The sequence below is a fragment of the Rhinatrema bivittatum genome, chromosome 1 (genome assembly GCF_901001135.1).
Source record: "Rhinatrema bivittatum chromosome 1, aRhiBiv1.1, whole genome shotgun sequence".
NCBI lineage: Eukaryota > Metazoa > Chordata > Amphibia > Gymnophiona > Rhinatrematidae > Rhinatrema > Rhinatrema bivittatum.
In genome coordinates, this window is record NC_042615.1 from 222,477,647 (window position 1) to 222,493,939 (window position 16,293).

The window sequence follows — 16,293 nt, forward strand, 5'->3', positions numbered from 1 at the left end:
TATTTTCTGTTAAAAGAAAGAATAGTGCAATTAAAACTCCCCAACCCCCCTCCCTTCTCCCCTCTGCACTTCGTAGCGCCTGGGGGAGTGTACCGGGACTTTGGTACAAGGTGGGGTGGCTGCTCTGATATCTGACCAGATGGGAGACCAGGAGGTGTCCCAATGGAGGATATCATGTAGGCTCCTGCAGGTGTGTGAGCGGTAAGTGGTACCCGCATTTCTGTATGCTGTACAAGGAGACACTGAGACCTGTGGCCAGGCCTCAAGGTGGACTTGTACATGGGGCAATGGTTGCTGAATCTCATGTTTAGCAGATCAGCCAATGCAGCTGGACCTTGGTTGGGAGGGAACCAAGAGTCAGAGCATTGGTCGGCACAGGGACTTGTTACTGACAAGAGAAGAAGCCCTGCTGCAATCCCAAGAAGATAGAGGGGTTCTCCTGATATTGTGGCTAACATAGCTAACATAGCGATATGTGACACTAATACAGTTCTAAAAGGCACATGACCCAGAACTTTTCGAACCACGGTCCGAATGGGAGAACACAACTCTATGGGAATGCCGCCGAAGCGGGTACTTACCATCCGACGTGGATCGCCGCAAGACGAGCCGGTGAAGATTGTTGACTCCGACGGTCTCCGGAGTCCTCGAGGGTAAGGCCGGGGACGTAAACGTCCATCTCGCTCTGAAACCCGGTATGGTGGCACAGGTACAGAGGAGACAGGCCAGGCGTGAGTGGCGTTTAGACTGCTAAGTGTAACAGATGGCCATAGTCCCACACCACTTGACGGTGGGGCACGCCAGGAACAGAGGAGCCCTAACGGAACTCATGTTCCCTTCCCTCGTCACAGCGGCTCGATGTGTCGTGACGCCAATGCAGAAGCTGTCGGACCTGGATCCGGAAGTTCTGGATCACCAAGGACTGCCAAAACTGTAGGAACAGTGCTGATGGCAGTGGTGATGTCGCTCTGCCCGAGCGTTGTCCAGCCTGGAGAAGGATGGCACCGATGTGCTGGATGGCGTCAGCGGCGGACGATCACGATGTCGGCGATGATGGGTGCCACGGTGCTCGGCCCGGTCTTTCCCCAGCGCCGAGATGGAAGCCCTCGTCGTCCTGGAAGGCGATCGATGACGAACTGTCAGCACGCCTGCTCTGCTCCTGACACAATGGAGTGTCTTAAGCTAATACGGGGCTTAAAAAAGAACCCAAAGCGTGGAGCAATGTGAGGAGGCGAGGGTATTATGTGGCGGTGCTATGTCGGTATTGACGATATTGAAGGCAACCTAAGGGGCTTCGAGGATATCATCAAAATGGGTATGAAAAATCGTCGATGACTGGCCGGGAGAATGATGACAGTGACGGGCACTGACAGCAGTGGCATAGGTATCTTTGAAACGATGTGGAATCGAATAATCGAAAACATTGCCGTTATTGAAAAAGATACCGGCATCGACTGAGTCGAAGTCGAATCAATAGGGCGTCAAGGACACCGAAGGAAAACGGAGGTGTCGAGGGCATCGATGCATGGAGGCGGGCATTTATGCCGTTTGTGGCATGGCCACGGGCATCAACTATAGGGCCACAGACGTTGACGGTATCGATTTGGACAGACTCAGATTTCCAAGTGTACATGGCATCAGTGCCCCAGACACGTGTGTCGGTGGCATCGATATGGACACGTATGGAATCAATGGCATGGATCTCCCAGTCGATGAATTCCATCCCGGCATCAACGCCAGTCCTGGAATCGGCATGGGCATCGATGCCAGCCATAAGGCTGGCATTGGCATCAACACCCATCCACGGAATCGAGCCGGCATGGATACCCACCGATGGGACCCACCTGGGCATCGAATTTCACCGATGGGAGCAGCCTGGCATCGACTGCCCTCGATGGATGCATTCTAACATAGATGCCCATGGATGAAACACCTGGGCATCGGTGTCCATCGATGCAAAAGGACCTGGCACCGATGCCATCGACGGACGGCCATCCGGCACCGATGTCCATCGATGGGGACCATCCGGCACTGATGTCCACCGATGGGGACCATCCTGCATCGATGCCCACCGACGAATCGATGTGGCACCGATGCCCACCGATGGAAAAGGGCTGGACATCGGTGGGGAGGATGGGGCATCGATGGCATCCCCAAAAGGGGGGGTGGCATCGATGAAGTGACCCTGGGATCGTTAAAAAGTGTCTCGGGCAGCGGTGGCGGCGACCCGAGTATGCATGGCAGTGACTAACAGCGTGTGCGTCAATGGCATGCATCCGGGTAGGGACGGCACCGAGGAAGCCCAAGGAAAAAAAACAGTGCGTAGGAGGAAAAAGCCTGGTTGCACTGAAAAGCAAAAAACATGGATAAAGGCATCAGGGCACCGTGGGGGGAGGGGCGCTGATGACATATAAAAGCCCAGGGCGGTTTAGGAGGGTCCCGGTGTAGCGATAGGGTATCGACTGCGTGAGGGTACCAGGGAACGAAGGACTTGAAGCTACAGAGGTCCTAAAGTTAAGGAAAAAATCCCTACCCCACTAGCATAAGCAAGCAGAGTGTCACAGAGATACTCGCAAGCTGTTTAAAGCTAACTGAAAAATGGGGGAAGGGAAGGCTTCAGTCAGTTAACAGCCTTAAGATAGTGACAGGAACAGACCGAAAAATAAGAATTAGTACTCACCGAGCGTCGTAAAAACGTACGCGGAGGGAGACCTGTGCAGGGAAAAGTGTTTTTTGAAGTGAAAAGTTAAGTGTTTACATGAGGTAATTAGTTAAAAAATCCTCACAGAGCTCCAACCGCTATGCTGACTGCAGAGCGGAAAAAAGAAGACCGAGGGAGACACCTGTGGCTCACAGGGATAATTGCAGGCTGGGCATGCTCAGTGCACCCAGTGTGCCAGTGTCAGTCAAAGCTTGTTGAAACTTTGACAGAAAAGTTTTCCGTACAGGGCTCCATCCTCGATGTCACCCATTTGTGAGGACTACCATCCTGCTTGTCCTGTGAGAAATTATGTAACCACCAATTGCAAGACAAAGTATTGGTATCTTTCTTTTAAGCAAGAACAAAACGTAACTAATCAGGGGAAAAATAACTGGTAACTAGAGCCAGCATATTTCATAATACATTTGCAAGGGTATCTAAGCAAAATGAAAGCTCCAAGAGCTAAAGTCTCCTGAGGCAATGCAAGAAATAACTTTCTCCTCTCTTATGTGGTTTTCGTAATATTTGGATAGATCCAAATTCTCTTCCCATAAAACAATGACTGTGCTCTGAAGAAATAGATTTTCATTATCATGCATAAGCCTCGCTGAAAAACCAAAGGTAACAGCAATGTTCCTCTGTGTTCTCCCTCCAAAGATGAACCTTCCAGTAAAGCTGAAATAGCCAACACACCAGCCCATATAGGAGAATCCAGGGGAAAACCTATTGCAACTCTACCGTGATTTTCAAACAGGAAGAAGAAAACTTTATTCAAGAGAGGGCAACTTCTATCTGGCAGCCCCCAAACTCAATAAAATACTTCATTATTATATCTGTAGGAGAAATCCCAAGTAATTGGGGAAGTTCAAAAAACAGATTTAAATGCCTGGAATAATTCTCAAGCTACTCCAACTTCCTATGGACCAAATTTTTAACTTGCGTTAAAGCCAAATTGACTTTCTGAACTTCTTGTACTTCTCTGGCTATAGAATCCTCCTTTTTCTCCAATTCCTGGGACAACAGTGACTGAAATTTGCATATCTCAGAAACCAACTTAACCAAAAGTCCAATATCTGCTGAACAGTTGGAAACTGCAGTATCAACAAAGACCAATACTGACCACAGATTATCAAGATTAGCCTCAGACGGTCCAGCCGAAGGAACACGTAGCTTACTCTGGAGCTGAGAAGTAATCTTACCAATTTCCACTTTAATCTTTGATACATATTGGGCTCCCTCAAGCAGTTGTTCCTCTGCTTTTCTGGGTCTCTGAGAATCTTCCTATAGCGTCTCAATTCGTGCACCAGCCCCTCCCGCTAAAGTGCTGGGTGCATTATCATTCTGCACCTGAACCAGCACTGCATGTATGGCTACCTCGGGCTGACTCAATGGTTGGTGTTTGGGTAGGGGAGGAGAGAGCCTAAGCAAAATATCAAGGTCCAGCTAGTTAGATACTCCCCTCCATCAAATTGGCAAAGGGAACCTCATCTGACCATTGGCTCACAAAACATTCCAACATGCATTAGCCAGGTAATAGGGCAACCAACTCTGAGGAGTATTGCCTCTGTTTGCCCTTCCTCTTTGGAGGAATAGTAACAATAAGAAAATATAAAATGAGGTAAAATAGTATAGGCAAAACACAGGGAGCCGACCCCCTTTGGAGCTTTTATGGGTAGGAGAGAGTATAAGACATTGCCTCTTGGAGACTGGCCCTTTCAGTGATTTGAAATGCTGTCAAAGTAGTAGTAATGGGAGCAGGATTCCTATTGAGCTATGGTAGATAGGGTGCCAATAAAACTCATTCGGCTATGGGCAGGAAAAGTGTCAGGCCAAAAAAAAGTTGTGCTGCAGGCCAGATGTGCTCAAAGGGCTGTGGTTTGGTGACCCCTGCTTTACTACATCAGCCCTTTAGTTAGCTATACTAGGAGTAGAAGAGCAGTCTAGTTTAGTTTAATACTTTTAGAATACCCGGTCTTTCCAAAGTAAAATAAAAGTAAAAGCTATTCACAATAAAAATCCAATAAATATTTTAATTTTATTTAAATTTCTTGTATCCTGCTTATCAAAATAAATCCCTCAGCGAGATATAATATGAATGCATGCATTAGATATATCCATTATAAAAATTCAATAAATAACATTCCATCAATAGAAAAAAATAGTAATAAATATATCATTCATAAACTGAGCCTCAAATTGAAAGCAGCCTTAAAAATAATAGTTATACTAGGGGGGAGGCGGGCAGGGAAGTATATTCAAACATTAAGTAATGCTATCATCATTAAAATATTAGAGGGGGGTGTCACAGGATGTGATATGAGAAGAACATGTGTCTAGTTTGCTCCAGAACCCCATTCCTCTATTTTGCTTACATCTTTATTTAACTTTCAAATTTTGGTATTGGAATCTACATTATTGCATTATAAATCCGTGTGGATATTCAAGTGCGCTTGATTCCTACTTGGCATGTGAGATGGCATTCAAAATTCAGCAAAAGGAGAAAGAGAATTCTAAAGCTATGGCTGGTAAAATGGCAGGCGTAGCAAGCAACCCTCCCTCCCCAGAACCCTTGATTTGGAGGAGAGTGAAATGGCCTCTGCAGTAGCTACAGCACTGGAAGATAAATTTGAAAAAATTTATGCAAGTACACTCACTGATAACTGAGACGACAAAACAGATCCATGAAACAGAATCCCGAGTTTCTGGGATGGAAGATCACATGGCCTACTTGGAGTCTGAGGTACCGTTCCTGAAATCAGCACAGGGCCAACAGGACACTAAGAACATAAGAAAATGCCATACTGGGTAAGACCAAGGGTCCATCCAGCCCAGCATCCTGTTTCCAACAGTGGCCAATCCAGGCCATAAGAACCTGGCAAGTACCCAAAACTAAGTCTATTCCATGTAACCATTGCTAATGGCAGTGGCTATTCTCTAAGTGAACTTAATAGCAGGTAATGGACTTCTCCTCCAAGAACTTATCCAATCCTTTTTAAACACAGCTATACTAACTGCACGAACCACATTCGCTGGCAACAAATTCCAGAGTTTAATTGTGCGTTGAGTAAAAAAGAACTTTCTCCGATTAGTTTTAAATGTGCCCCATGCTAACTTCATGGAGTGCCCCCTAGTCTTTCTACTATCCGAAAGAGTAAATAACCGATTCACATCTACCCGCTCTAGACCTCTCATGATTTTAAACACCTCTATCATATCCCCCCTCAGTCTCTTCTCCAAACTGAAAAGTCCTAACCTCTTTAGTCTTTCCTCATAGGGGAGTTGTTCCATTCCTCTTATCATTTTGGTAGCCCTTCTCTGTACCTTCTCCATCGCAATTATATCTTTTTTGAGATGCGGCGACCAGAATTGTACACAGTATTCAAGGTGCGGTCTCACCATGGAGCGATACAGAGGCATTATGACATTTTCCATTTTATTCACCATTCCTTTTCTAATAATTCCCAACATTCTGTTTGCTTTTTTTGACTGCCGCAGCACACTGCACAGACGATTTCAGTGTGTTATCCACTATGACACCTAGATCTCTTTCTTGGGTTGTAGCACCTAATATGGAACCCAACATTGTGTAATTATAGCACGGGTTATTTTTCCCTATATGTATCACCTTGCACTTATCCACATTAAATTTCATCTGCCATTTGGATGCCCAATTTTCCAGTCTCACAAGGTCTTCCTGCAATTTATCACAATCTGCTTGTGATTTAACTACTCTGAACAATTTTGTGTCATCTGCAAATTTGATTATCTCACTCGTATTTCTTTCCAAATCATTTATAAATATATTGAACAGTAAGGGTCCCAATACAGATCCCTGAGGCACTCCACTGTCCACTCCCTTCCACTGAGAAAATTGCCCATTTAATCTACTCTCTGTTTCCTGTCTTTTAGCCAGTTTGCAATCCACGAAAGGACATCGCCACCTATCCCATGACTTTTTACTTTTCCTAGAAGCCTCTCATGAGGAACTTTGTCAAACGCCTTCTGAAAATCCAAGTATACTATATCTACCGGTTCACCCTTATCCACATGTTATATTAACTCCTTCAAAAAAGTGAAGCAGATTTGTGAAGGCAAGACTTGCCCTGGGTAAAGCCATGCTGACTTTGTTCCATTAAACCATGTCTTTCTATATGTTCTGTGATTTTGATGTTTAGAACACTTTCCATTGTTTTTCCTGGCACTGAAGTCAGGCTAACCGGTCTGTAGTTTCCCGGATCGCCCCTGGAGCCCTTTTTAAATATTGGGGTTACATTTGCTATCCTCCAGTCTTCAGGTACAATGGATGATTTTAATGATAAGCTGCAAATTTTTACTAATAGGTCTGAAATTTCATTTTTTAGTTCCTTCAGAACTCTGGGGTGTATACCATCCGGTCCAGGTGATTTACTACTATTCAGTTTGTCAATCAGGCCTACCACATCTTCTAAGTTCACCGTGATTTGATTCAGTCCATCTGAATCATTACCCATGAAAGCCTTCTCCATTACGGGTACCTCCCCAACATCCTCTTCAGTAAACACCGAAGCAAAGAAATCATTTAATCTTTCCGCGATGGCCTTATCTTCTCTAAGCTCAAGGATCTCAAAAATAGATCCTGAGAAGTAATCTCCAGTTCACTGGATTCATGGAAAACATACAGGGCAGCGAGTTAGCTATTGTGCTAGAGGAATGACTGCTACATGCATTAACCTGAACTCACAACATGGCATCCTTAAAATCGAACAAATGCACAGACTGGGGATGAAGCACTCGCAACAGAATCGGCCAAGACTAATAATCACTAAGTTTTTTATTTTGCACATAAAGTGGTTATCCAAGCTTACCATAAAAGTAGGAGCAAGAAGGAGTTACGAGCCTCATATTTCAAGACTTCAACAGCAGCATCAGCTCAACAGAAAATCTTCTCTATAGTGTGCGCAAAGTTTGTTGAATGGCATTTTTTTGCTTTACGATTTTATTGACAAACTTTGAACAATATATGTTAATAAAAAGCAGAGTTGCTTACCTGTAACAGTGTGTCTCCCAGGACAGCAGGATGTAGTCCTCATGTGGGTGACATCATCAGGTGGAGCCCTGTCATGGAACACTTTTGTCAAAGTGGGCCACTAAGCATGCCCAGCATGGCACCAACCCTGCAGCCATCAGGGGTCCCCCTTCAGTCTCGTTTGTAGCAAAATGTACGAGCGAAAAAAATAAAATAAGAAAATGTAAGCAAACCCAACTCCACAGGGTGGCGGGCGGGTTTCATGAGGACTACATCCTGCCGTCCTGGGAGAACACCTGTTACAGGTAAGCAACTCTTTCTCCCAGGACAAGCAGGATGGTAGTCCTCACATGTGGGTGAATAGCAAGCTACAGACTGACTTATGAAAATCCACTCAAGCAGCACTGAACATGTGCAACAGGCACAGCAACCAACTGGGGTGCTGTTGATAACTATGAGTCAGTCTGAAAAAGAACGGGTCGTGGTAGTACGAGTTGGGTTTCCATATGGAAGAAATTCTGTTGTACAGAGGCCAAAAGTAGTATGGTATGTTTCGGTCTCGTCTAGGTAATAGTGGGCTGTGAAGGAATGAAGATAACTTCGTGTCACAGACCCACTGGTGCAGTCAGTCAGTATTTAACGATAGTGTGCTACTGATGCCATTATGGTTCTGTGCATTGTCTGAAGCAAGTGAAGGAAGGTGTTATAGCCACCGTACTCCTAGGTTAGCTTTAAGAAAGACTAAGATTCTGGTGAATTTCACGTGAACTGTAGAACATGCATAGAAAATGCAAGCTGTATTTTACAGTTCAAGTGTGTAAGGGTCAATCACTCTAGCGAGTGTAAGTCCTTGAAATGGATAGCTGGATTCTGATTGTAATCAGGTAACACCTGAAAAAGGAATATAGGTGAGTGCACAGAGCTTTCAGATTATGTAGATAAGCTTCTGATGAAGTATCTCACCCGGGATTGAACCGGTATGGATTATCCTGTCTCTGGTGTGGAGTGTAATTAATGGTAGTGAAGTAACTTCAAACAGAGGAGGCTGGAAACTAGAGATGAAAGATCTGCCATAGAGTGTACCGGTTGTCATGTTTCACTTTCTGAAGAGGCCCATGAATATCATGGGGCCTTTTGTGTGTCGTAGGTCCACGAGTGTCTTGCTATGAGTGGTGTCTGAGGGTACATTATAGTAGACCTAGATTCCAAGGAAGAGTGAAGGTCTCTATGGATGATGGTCTGCCATCTCTGTGTTGAGAGCAGAATCATTCATTTTGCAGTTCAGAGATGACGCAAGAAGAGATGGCTGATTAATTTTATTAACAGAGGGATGCAAGACCATCCTAGAGCTGGAACTGTTTGTTGAGTCGGGTCACTAGTAGTTTGAATGTGAGTGCCAGAAATTGGAGGATAGTATCTTTGCAGTAGGAAAGAGTGTCGTATGAAAAAAGGTTCACACCTTTACGGTTTCTTGGTAGAGGTGTTAAGTGCCTGAGTTGATGTGTGGCTAAACGTTAAAATGGAAACAGCTGGACTACGGGGTTAAGTCCAACTGTTTAGGTAGGCACTTATATAATGACTAGAGATTATACCGACTCATCCGAATTTCCAGACTAAAAACCAGTACCTGTCTCATTGCTCCTAGAGGACTTCTGATGCTCTCTTATAGTATCGTGATCTTTCGTAAAACGATGTAGATGGGGCATACAGGTGAAATTTCCATTTTACGAGAAATATGAAATGGGTACTGCTCTCTAGAGAGGAATTAAAACGTTATCGCCAAAGCAGCCTGAGGAGCTGGCAGCAACCTAGACTGTCTTACTTGAGGTGTTTGTCCTCTCTGTTGGGCCCGGGCTGTTGTAGCACGGGATGCTGGAGGATAGTATCTTTGTGGTCTAATATTGTCTTCTGACGTCCCTATGTATGCCCCCAGGGGCTTCGGAGGTTGATTTTAAAGTATTATCCACTACGATGCCTAGATCTTTTTCCTGGGTGGTAGCTCCTAATACAGAAGCTAACATCGTGTAACTACAGCAAGGGTTATTATTCGCTATATGCAACACCTTGCACTTGTCCACATTCAATTTCATCTGCCATTTGAATGCCCAATCTTCCAGTCTTGCAAGGTCCTCCTGTAATGTATCACAATCCGCTTCTGGTTTAACTATTCTGAATAATTTTGTATTGTCTGCAAATTTTATAACCTCACTCGTCGTATTCCTTTCCAGATCATTTATATATATATATTGAAAAACACCAGTCCAAGTACAGATCCTTGAGGCACTCTGTTTACCCTTTTCCAGTAAGAAAATTGACCATTTAGAAACATAGAAATGACGGCAGAAGAAGACCAAACGGCCCATCCAGTCTGCCCAGCAAGCTTCACACATTTTTTCTCATACTTATCTGTTTCTCTTAGCTCTTGGTTCTATTTCCCTTCCACCCCCACCATTAATGTAGAGAGCAGTGATGGAGCTGCATCCAAGTGAAATATCTAGCTTGATTAGTTAGGGGTAGTAGGGGTAGTAACCGCCGCAATAAGCAAGCTACAACCCATGCTTATTTGTTTTACCCAGACTATGTTATACAGCCCTTATTGGTTGTTTTTCTTCTCCCCTGCCGTTGAAGCAGGGAGCTATGCTGGATATGCTTGAAGTATCAGTTTTTTCTTCTCCCATGCTGTTGAAGCAGAGAGCCATGCTGGATATGCATCGAAAGTGAAGTATCAGGCACATTTTGTTTGGGGTAGTAACCGCCATAACAAGCCAGCTACTCCCCGCTTTGTGAGTGTGAACCCTTTTTTCTTCTCCCCTGCCGTTGAAGCAGAGAGCTCTGCTGGATGTATGTAATATCAGTTTTTCTTCTCCCCTGCCGTTGAAGCAGAGAACTATGCTGTATATGCATTGAAATATCAGGCTTATTTGGTTTGGGGTAGTAACCGCCGTAACAAGCCAGCTACTCCCCTCTTTGTGAGTGCAAATCTTTATTCCACATTTCCTCTTGCTGTTGAAGCTAGAACGATGTTGGAGTCACAGTAAGCATGTGTACGTTTATTGAATAAGGGTATTGTCTCCAGGCAGTAGCCATCATTCTGGCGAGTCACCCACTCTTCATTGGCGGCCTCTTGACTTTATGGATCCACAGTGTTTATCCCACGCCCCTTTGAAGTCCTTCACAGTTCTGGTCTTCACCACATCCTCCGGAAGGGCATTCCAGGCATCCACCACCCTCTCCGTGAAGAAATACTTCCTGACATTGGTTCTGAATCTTCCTCCCTGGAGCTTCAAATCGTGACCCCTGGTTCTGCTGATTTTTTTCCTACGGAAAAGGTTTGTCGTTGTCTTTGGATCATTAAAACCTTTCAAGTATCTGAAAGTCTGTATCATATCGCCTCTGCTCCTCCTTTCCTCCAGGGTGTACATATTTAGATTCTTCAATCTCTCCTCGTACGTCATCCGATGAAGATCCTCCACCTTCCTGGTCGCCCTTCTCTGTACCGCTTCCATCTTGTCTTTGTCTTTTTGTAGATATGGTCTCCAGAACTGAACACAGTACTCCAGGTGAGGCCTCACCAAGGACCTGTGTCCTTGGTGAGGGAATAATCACTTCCCTTTTCTTACTTGATATTCCTCTCTCTATGCAGCCCAGCATTCTTCTGGCTTTTGCTATAGCCTTGTCGCATTGTTTCGCAGACTTCATATCATTAGACACTATCACCCCAAGGTCCCTCTCCTGCTCCGTGCAACATCAGCCTTTCCCCCCCATCGAATACAGTTCATTCGGATTTCCACTCCCCATATGCATGACTTTGCACTTCTTGGCATTGAATCTCAGCTGCCATATCTTCAACCACTCTTCCAGTTTCCTTAGATCCCATCTCATTCTCTCCACTCCTTCCGGCGTGTCCACTCTGTTGCAGATCTTAGTGTCATCCGCAAAAAGACAAACCTTGCCTTCTATCCCGTCCGCAATGTCGCTCACAAAGATATTGAACAGGACCAGTCCCAACACCGATCCTTGCGGTACACCACTTAAAACCATTTACCATCACACATTGTCTTCTGTCCGTCAACCAATTTGCAATCCAGGTCACCACCTCGGCACTCACTCCCAAGCTTCTCGTTTTATTCACCAGTCTCCTGTGCGGAACCGTGTCAAAATCCTACTCTCTGTTTCCTGTCTTTTAACCAGTTTGTAATCCACGAAAGGACATTGCCTCCTATCCCATGACCTTTTAGTTTTCTTAGAAGCCTCTCAGGGGGAACTTTCTCAAACGCCTTCTGAAAATCCAAATATACTACATCTACCAGTTCACCGTTATCCAGATTTGTTAGGCAAGACTTCCCTTGGGTAAATCCATGTTTACTGTGTTCCATTAAACCATGTCTTTCTATATGCTCTACGATTTTGATCTTTAGAATAGTTTCCACTATTTTTCCCAGCACTGAAGTCAGGCTCACTGGTCTATAGTTACCTGGATCACCCCTGGAGCCCTTTTCAAATATTGGGGTTACAATGGCCACCCTCCAGTCTTCAGGTACAATGGATGATTTTAATGATAGGTTAGATATTTTAACTAACAGATCAGAAATTTCATTTTTTTAGTTCCTTTAGTACCCTAGGATGCATATCATCCGGTCCAGGTGATTTGCTACTCTTTAGTTTGTCAATCTGGTCTACTACATCTTCCCGGTTCACAGTTATTTGTTTCAGTTCGTCTGACTCATCACCCTTAAAAACCATCTCTGGAACTGTTATCTCCCCAACATCCTCATTAGTAAACACACAAGCAAATAATTAATTTAGTCTTTCTGCAATGGCCTTATCTTCCCCAACAGCCCCTTTAACCCCTTGGTCATCTAATGGTCCAACCAACTCCCTCACAGGTTTCCTGCTTCGGATATATTTTAAAAAGTTTTTATTAAGAGTTTTTGCCTCTATGGCCAACTTCATTTCAAATTCTCTCTTCGCCTGTCTTACCAATGTTTTACACTTAACTTGACAATGCTTATGTTTTATCCTATTTTCTTCAGGTGGATCCTTCTTCCAATTTTTGAAGGATTTTTTTTGGCTAAAATAGCCTCTTTCACCTCACCTTTTAATCATCACGATAATCGTTTTGCCTTCCTTCCACTCTTCTTCATGCGCAGAATACATCTGGACTTCACCTCTAGGATTGTATTTTTGAACAATGTCCATGCCTGTTGAACACTTAACCTTTGCAGCTGCACCTTTCAGTTTTTTTTCTATTTTCCTCATTTTATCAAAGTTTCCCTTTTGAAAGTTTAGTGTTAGATCTGTAGATTTACTTATTGTCCCCTTTCTAGTTATTAGTTTAAATTTGATCATGTTATGATCATTATTGCCAAGTGGCTCCACCACCATTACCCTCTCACCAAATCCTGCGTTCCACTAAGAATTAAATCTAAAATAGCTCCCTCTCTTATTGGTTCCTGAACCATTTGCTCCATGGAGCAGCCATTTATTACATCCAGGAACTTTATGTCTCTAGCAAGTCCTGATGTTACATTTAGAGTCAATACTAGGGTAATTGAAATCTCCCATTATTATTGCACTGCCAGACTGGTTAGCTCCCTGATTTCTCTTAGCATTTCATCATCTGTCTGACCATTTTGTCCAGGTGGATGGAAGTATACTCCTACCCAACACACATGGGATTTCTGGCCATAAAGATTCTAAGCAGCATTTAGTCTCTTGTATAATCTTTATCCTGTTGGACTCTATACCCTCCCAGATGCTCCTCTCTGTCACTGCGATATAATTTGTACCCTGATATAGCGCTGTCCTGTTGGTTTTCCTCCTTCCACCAAGTCTCTGTGATGCCAATTATGTCAATCTCATCATTTACTGCTATGCACTCTAATTCTCCCATCTTATTTCTTAGACTTCTGGCATTGACATTTCAAAGTGCTTTTTGTTTGTATTAACAACCTGCTTTTCAGTTGTTAGGAATAATTTGGAAATCATTAGCTTTGGTGATTTTTTACATATAGGTACATGAACTGTTTGCTTTTATTGGAACGTCTCTGTTGGGGTGCCCTAACTCTCCTGTTTCATTAGTATCCTTCAAGGGATACATTTCTCCAAACCATGCACTGCTGAGTGATTGTCTGCTTTCCCCCTTGTTCTAGTTTAAAAGCTGCTCTATTTCCTTTTTGAAAGTTAGTGCTAGCAGCTTGGTTACACTCTGGTTAAGGTGGAGCCCATCCTTTCAAAAAAGTCTCCCCTTCCCCAAAAGGTTCCCCAGTTCCTTACAAAACTAAATCCCTCTTCCCTGCATCATAGTCTCATCTATGCAATGAAACTCTGGAGCTCTGCCTGCCTCTGGGGACCTGCACGTGGAACAGAAGGCATTTTAGAGAACGCAACCCTGGAGGTTCTGGATTTCAGTTTTCTAGCTAAAATCCTAAATTTAGCTTATAGAACCTCTCTTCCACATTTTCCTACATTACTGGTGCCCACATGTACCACGACAGCCAGCTCCTCCCCAGCACTGTCTATAATCCTATCTAGGTGACGCGTGAGGTCTGCCACCTTCGCACCAGGCAGGCAAGTTACCAGGCGTTCCTCACATCTACAAGCCACCCTGCTATCTACATTTCTAATAATTGAATCACCAACTATGATGGCCGGCTTAACCCATCCCTCCTGGGCAGTAGCTCTGGGAGACTTGTCCTCAGTGTGAGAGGACAATACATTGCCTGGAGAGCAGGTCCTTGCTACAGGATCACTTCCTGCTACACCAGGTTGATGTTCTCCTCCTGGGAGACCTTTCTGATCCAAGGCAGCACTGGGGCTGCCAGAATGGATTTGGGACTTGGCTACTATGTCCCTGAAGGTCTCTTCAATGTACCTCTCTTTCTGCCTCATCTCCTCCAAGTCTGCTACTCTAGCCTCCAGAGATCAGACTCGTTCCCTGAGAGCCAGGAGCTCTTTGCACTGAGTGCACACATACAATCTCTCGCCGGCGGGTAAAAAATCATACATGTGACACTCAGTGCAAAAGACTGGAAAGCCCCCCTCATGCTGCTGGACTGCTGCCTTCATCTTAATTTTATTGAGATCCTAGTTAAGTTTAGGATACTAAGGGAGTTGGAATTAGAGTACTTTAAATTTACAGGTGAATTTACTAATTAATCAGCTAGTGTCCTACAAGGGGATGATTAAACTTTCATTAAGGGCTGGTACAACAGTATGATTTAGATAAGACCCTGATTGATTTTTAATGAGAAAGTGTCTCATGCAGATGAATGAGCCTTCCAGTCCTCTTCTACTTGAACTTTTCTTAGGTAAGATGGTTACTGTTTGAGTGCTGGAAGTTGGTGCTGTTCTCCATTTATGTAATTTCCGTTGAGAGAGTACTCTTATCTTTCCCTTGTGTTATTCTTAATAAAAGTAATAGGGGCCTTTTTTTTTCAAACTTTCTGCCATGGATTGTAATGAGCAGTGTATCACACATGTGAGTGTTGTCAGTCAGGTGTGTCATGATGTGAAAAAGGTTGAGAACTACTGCTCTAAACTGCCTTGTCTGACAATGAACTCCTATAAAGAATACACCGCTAACCTCAATCGCTGTGAATTGCTGAACCCAGTCGGTAGGACCTTACTGAACTGAGAAACCACAGGCACATGTGGAATCAAATGCTTTGATCTAGATAGATACAGATTCATTCATATTCTACAATCTGACACGCTGAATGGTGTGCTATTGGAACTTTACTTTTTAAGCCAAAGAACAGATATATGAGAGATTTACAGAACAATGTTTTAGCAAGACAGTTCAAAGGGCTCTGGCATCCATAAATAATAAACATAAAATATTTGACAATGCTAACCAATTATATTCACTTGCTTCACAAATCATTTCTGATCAGTTTTATAAATTCCAATTATACAGAAAATACCAGTTGGGATTATTTCCTGACAAAACTCCACAGACACTGATCTTGGGTACTTATAAAAACAGCCTATTAAAAAAACAAGGTTATGTCTTATCTACTACCCTACATCTTTACGCTAGTGGGAATGTTATCCTATATTACTCTTTTTTTGATGGGGAGTGAAAGAGAAGGATTTTATGTATCATTGGCCCACAGAAAAGTCCATTAAAAAAGTTATGATCAAGAAATACACAGCTGCTTTTCAATTATATTGCATTACATGCAAATGAAGACATGTGTAGAGAATAAAACATTCGTTATGGAACAGCATAAACACATAGACCTACCTGTAAAACTTGAGTTGTCCGATCTTGTATCAGGGTCATCATCTAAACCTTCTTCTTCTCCTAAGAGCACTTTACCTGATAAATTATGCAGCAAGGAATTCTCTTTTATTATTCATATAATACAGCTAAACTCTTAAAAATAAAGACTAAGTAGCAATCCATATTAGTTTATTCTGCTATTAAAAGATTGCTATGTATCTCATTTATTCCATATGTATGTGAATAGATGTTTACTAGTTATGCATACAGATAAAAAATAATTCAGATTTTAGGATGACAACTGACTTGTTATGAAAAACAAAATTAAAGTTGGTTGCCTAAAGAACAGTGGAAGACTAA

The 16,293-nt window shown here is 43.5% G+C and overlaps 1 protein-coding gene across 1 annotated transcript in view; it reads right to left on the reverse strand.

Annotated features, from left to right (window-relative positions):
- The window catches only part of HTT (huntingtin), a 797,032-nt gene that overhangs the window by 645,150 nt on the left and 135,589 nt on the right, over nucleotides 1–16,293 (reverse strand). Inside the window, exon 11 of the mRNA XM_029606726.1 lies at nucleotides 15,955–16,029. Within this exon, the coding sequence (XP_029462586.1) occupies nucleotides 15,955–16,029 (75 nt within the window). The remainder of the gene's footprint in view (nucleotides 1–15,954; nucleotides 16,030–16,293) is intronic.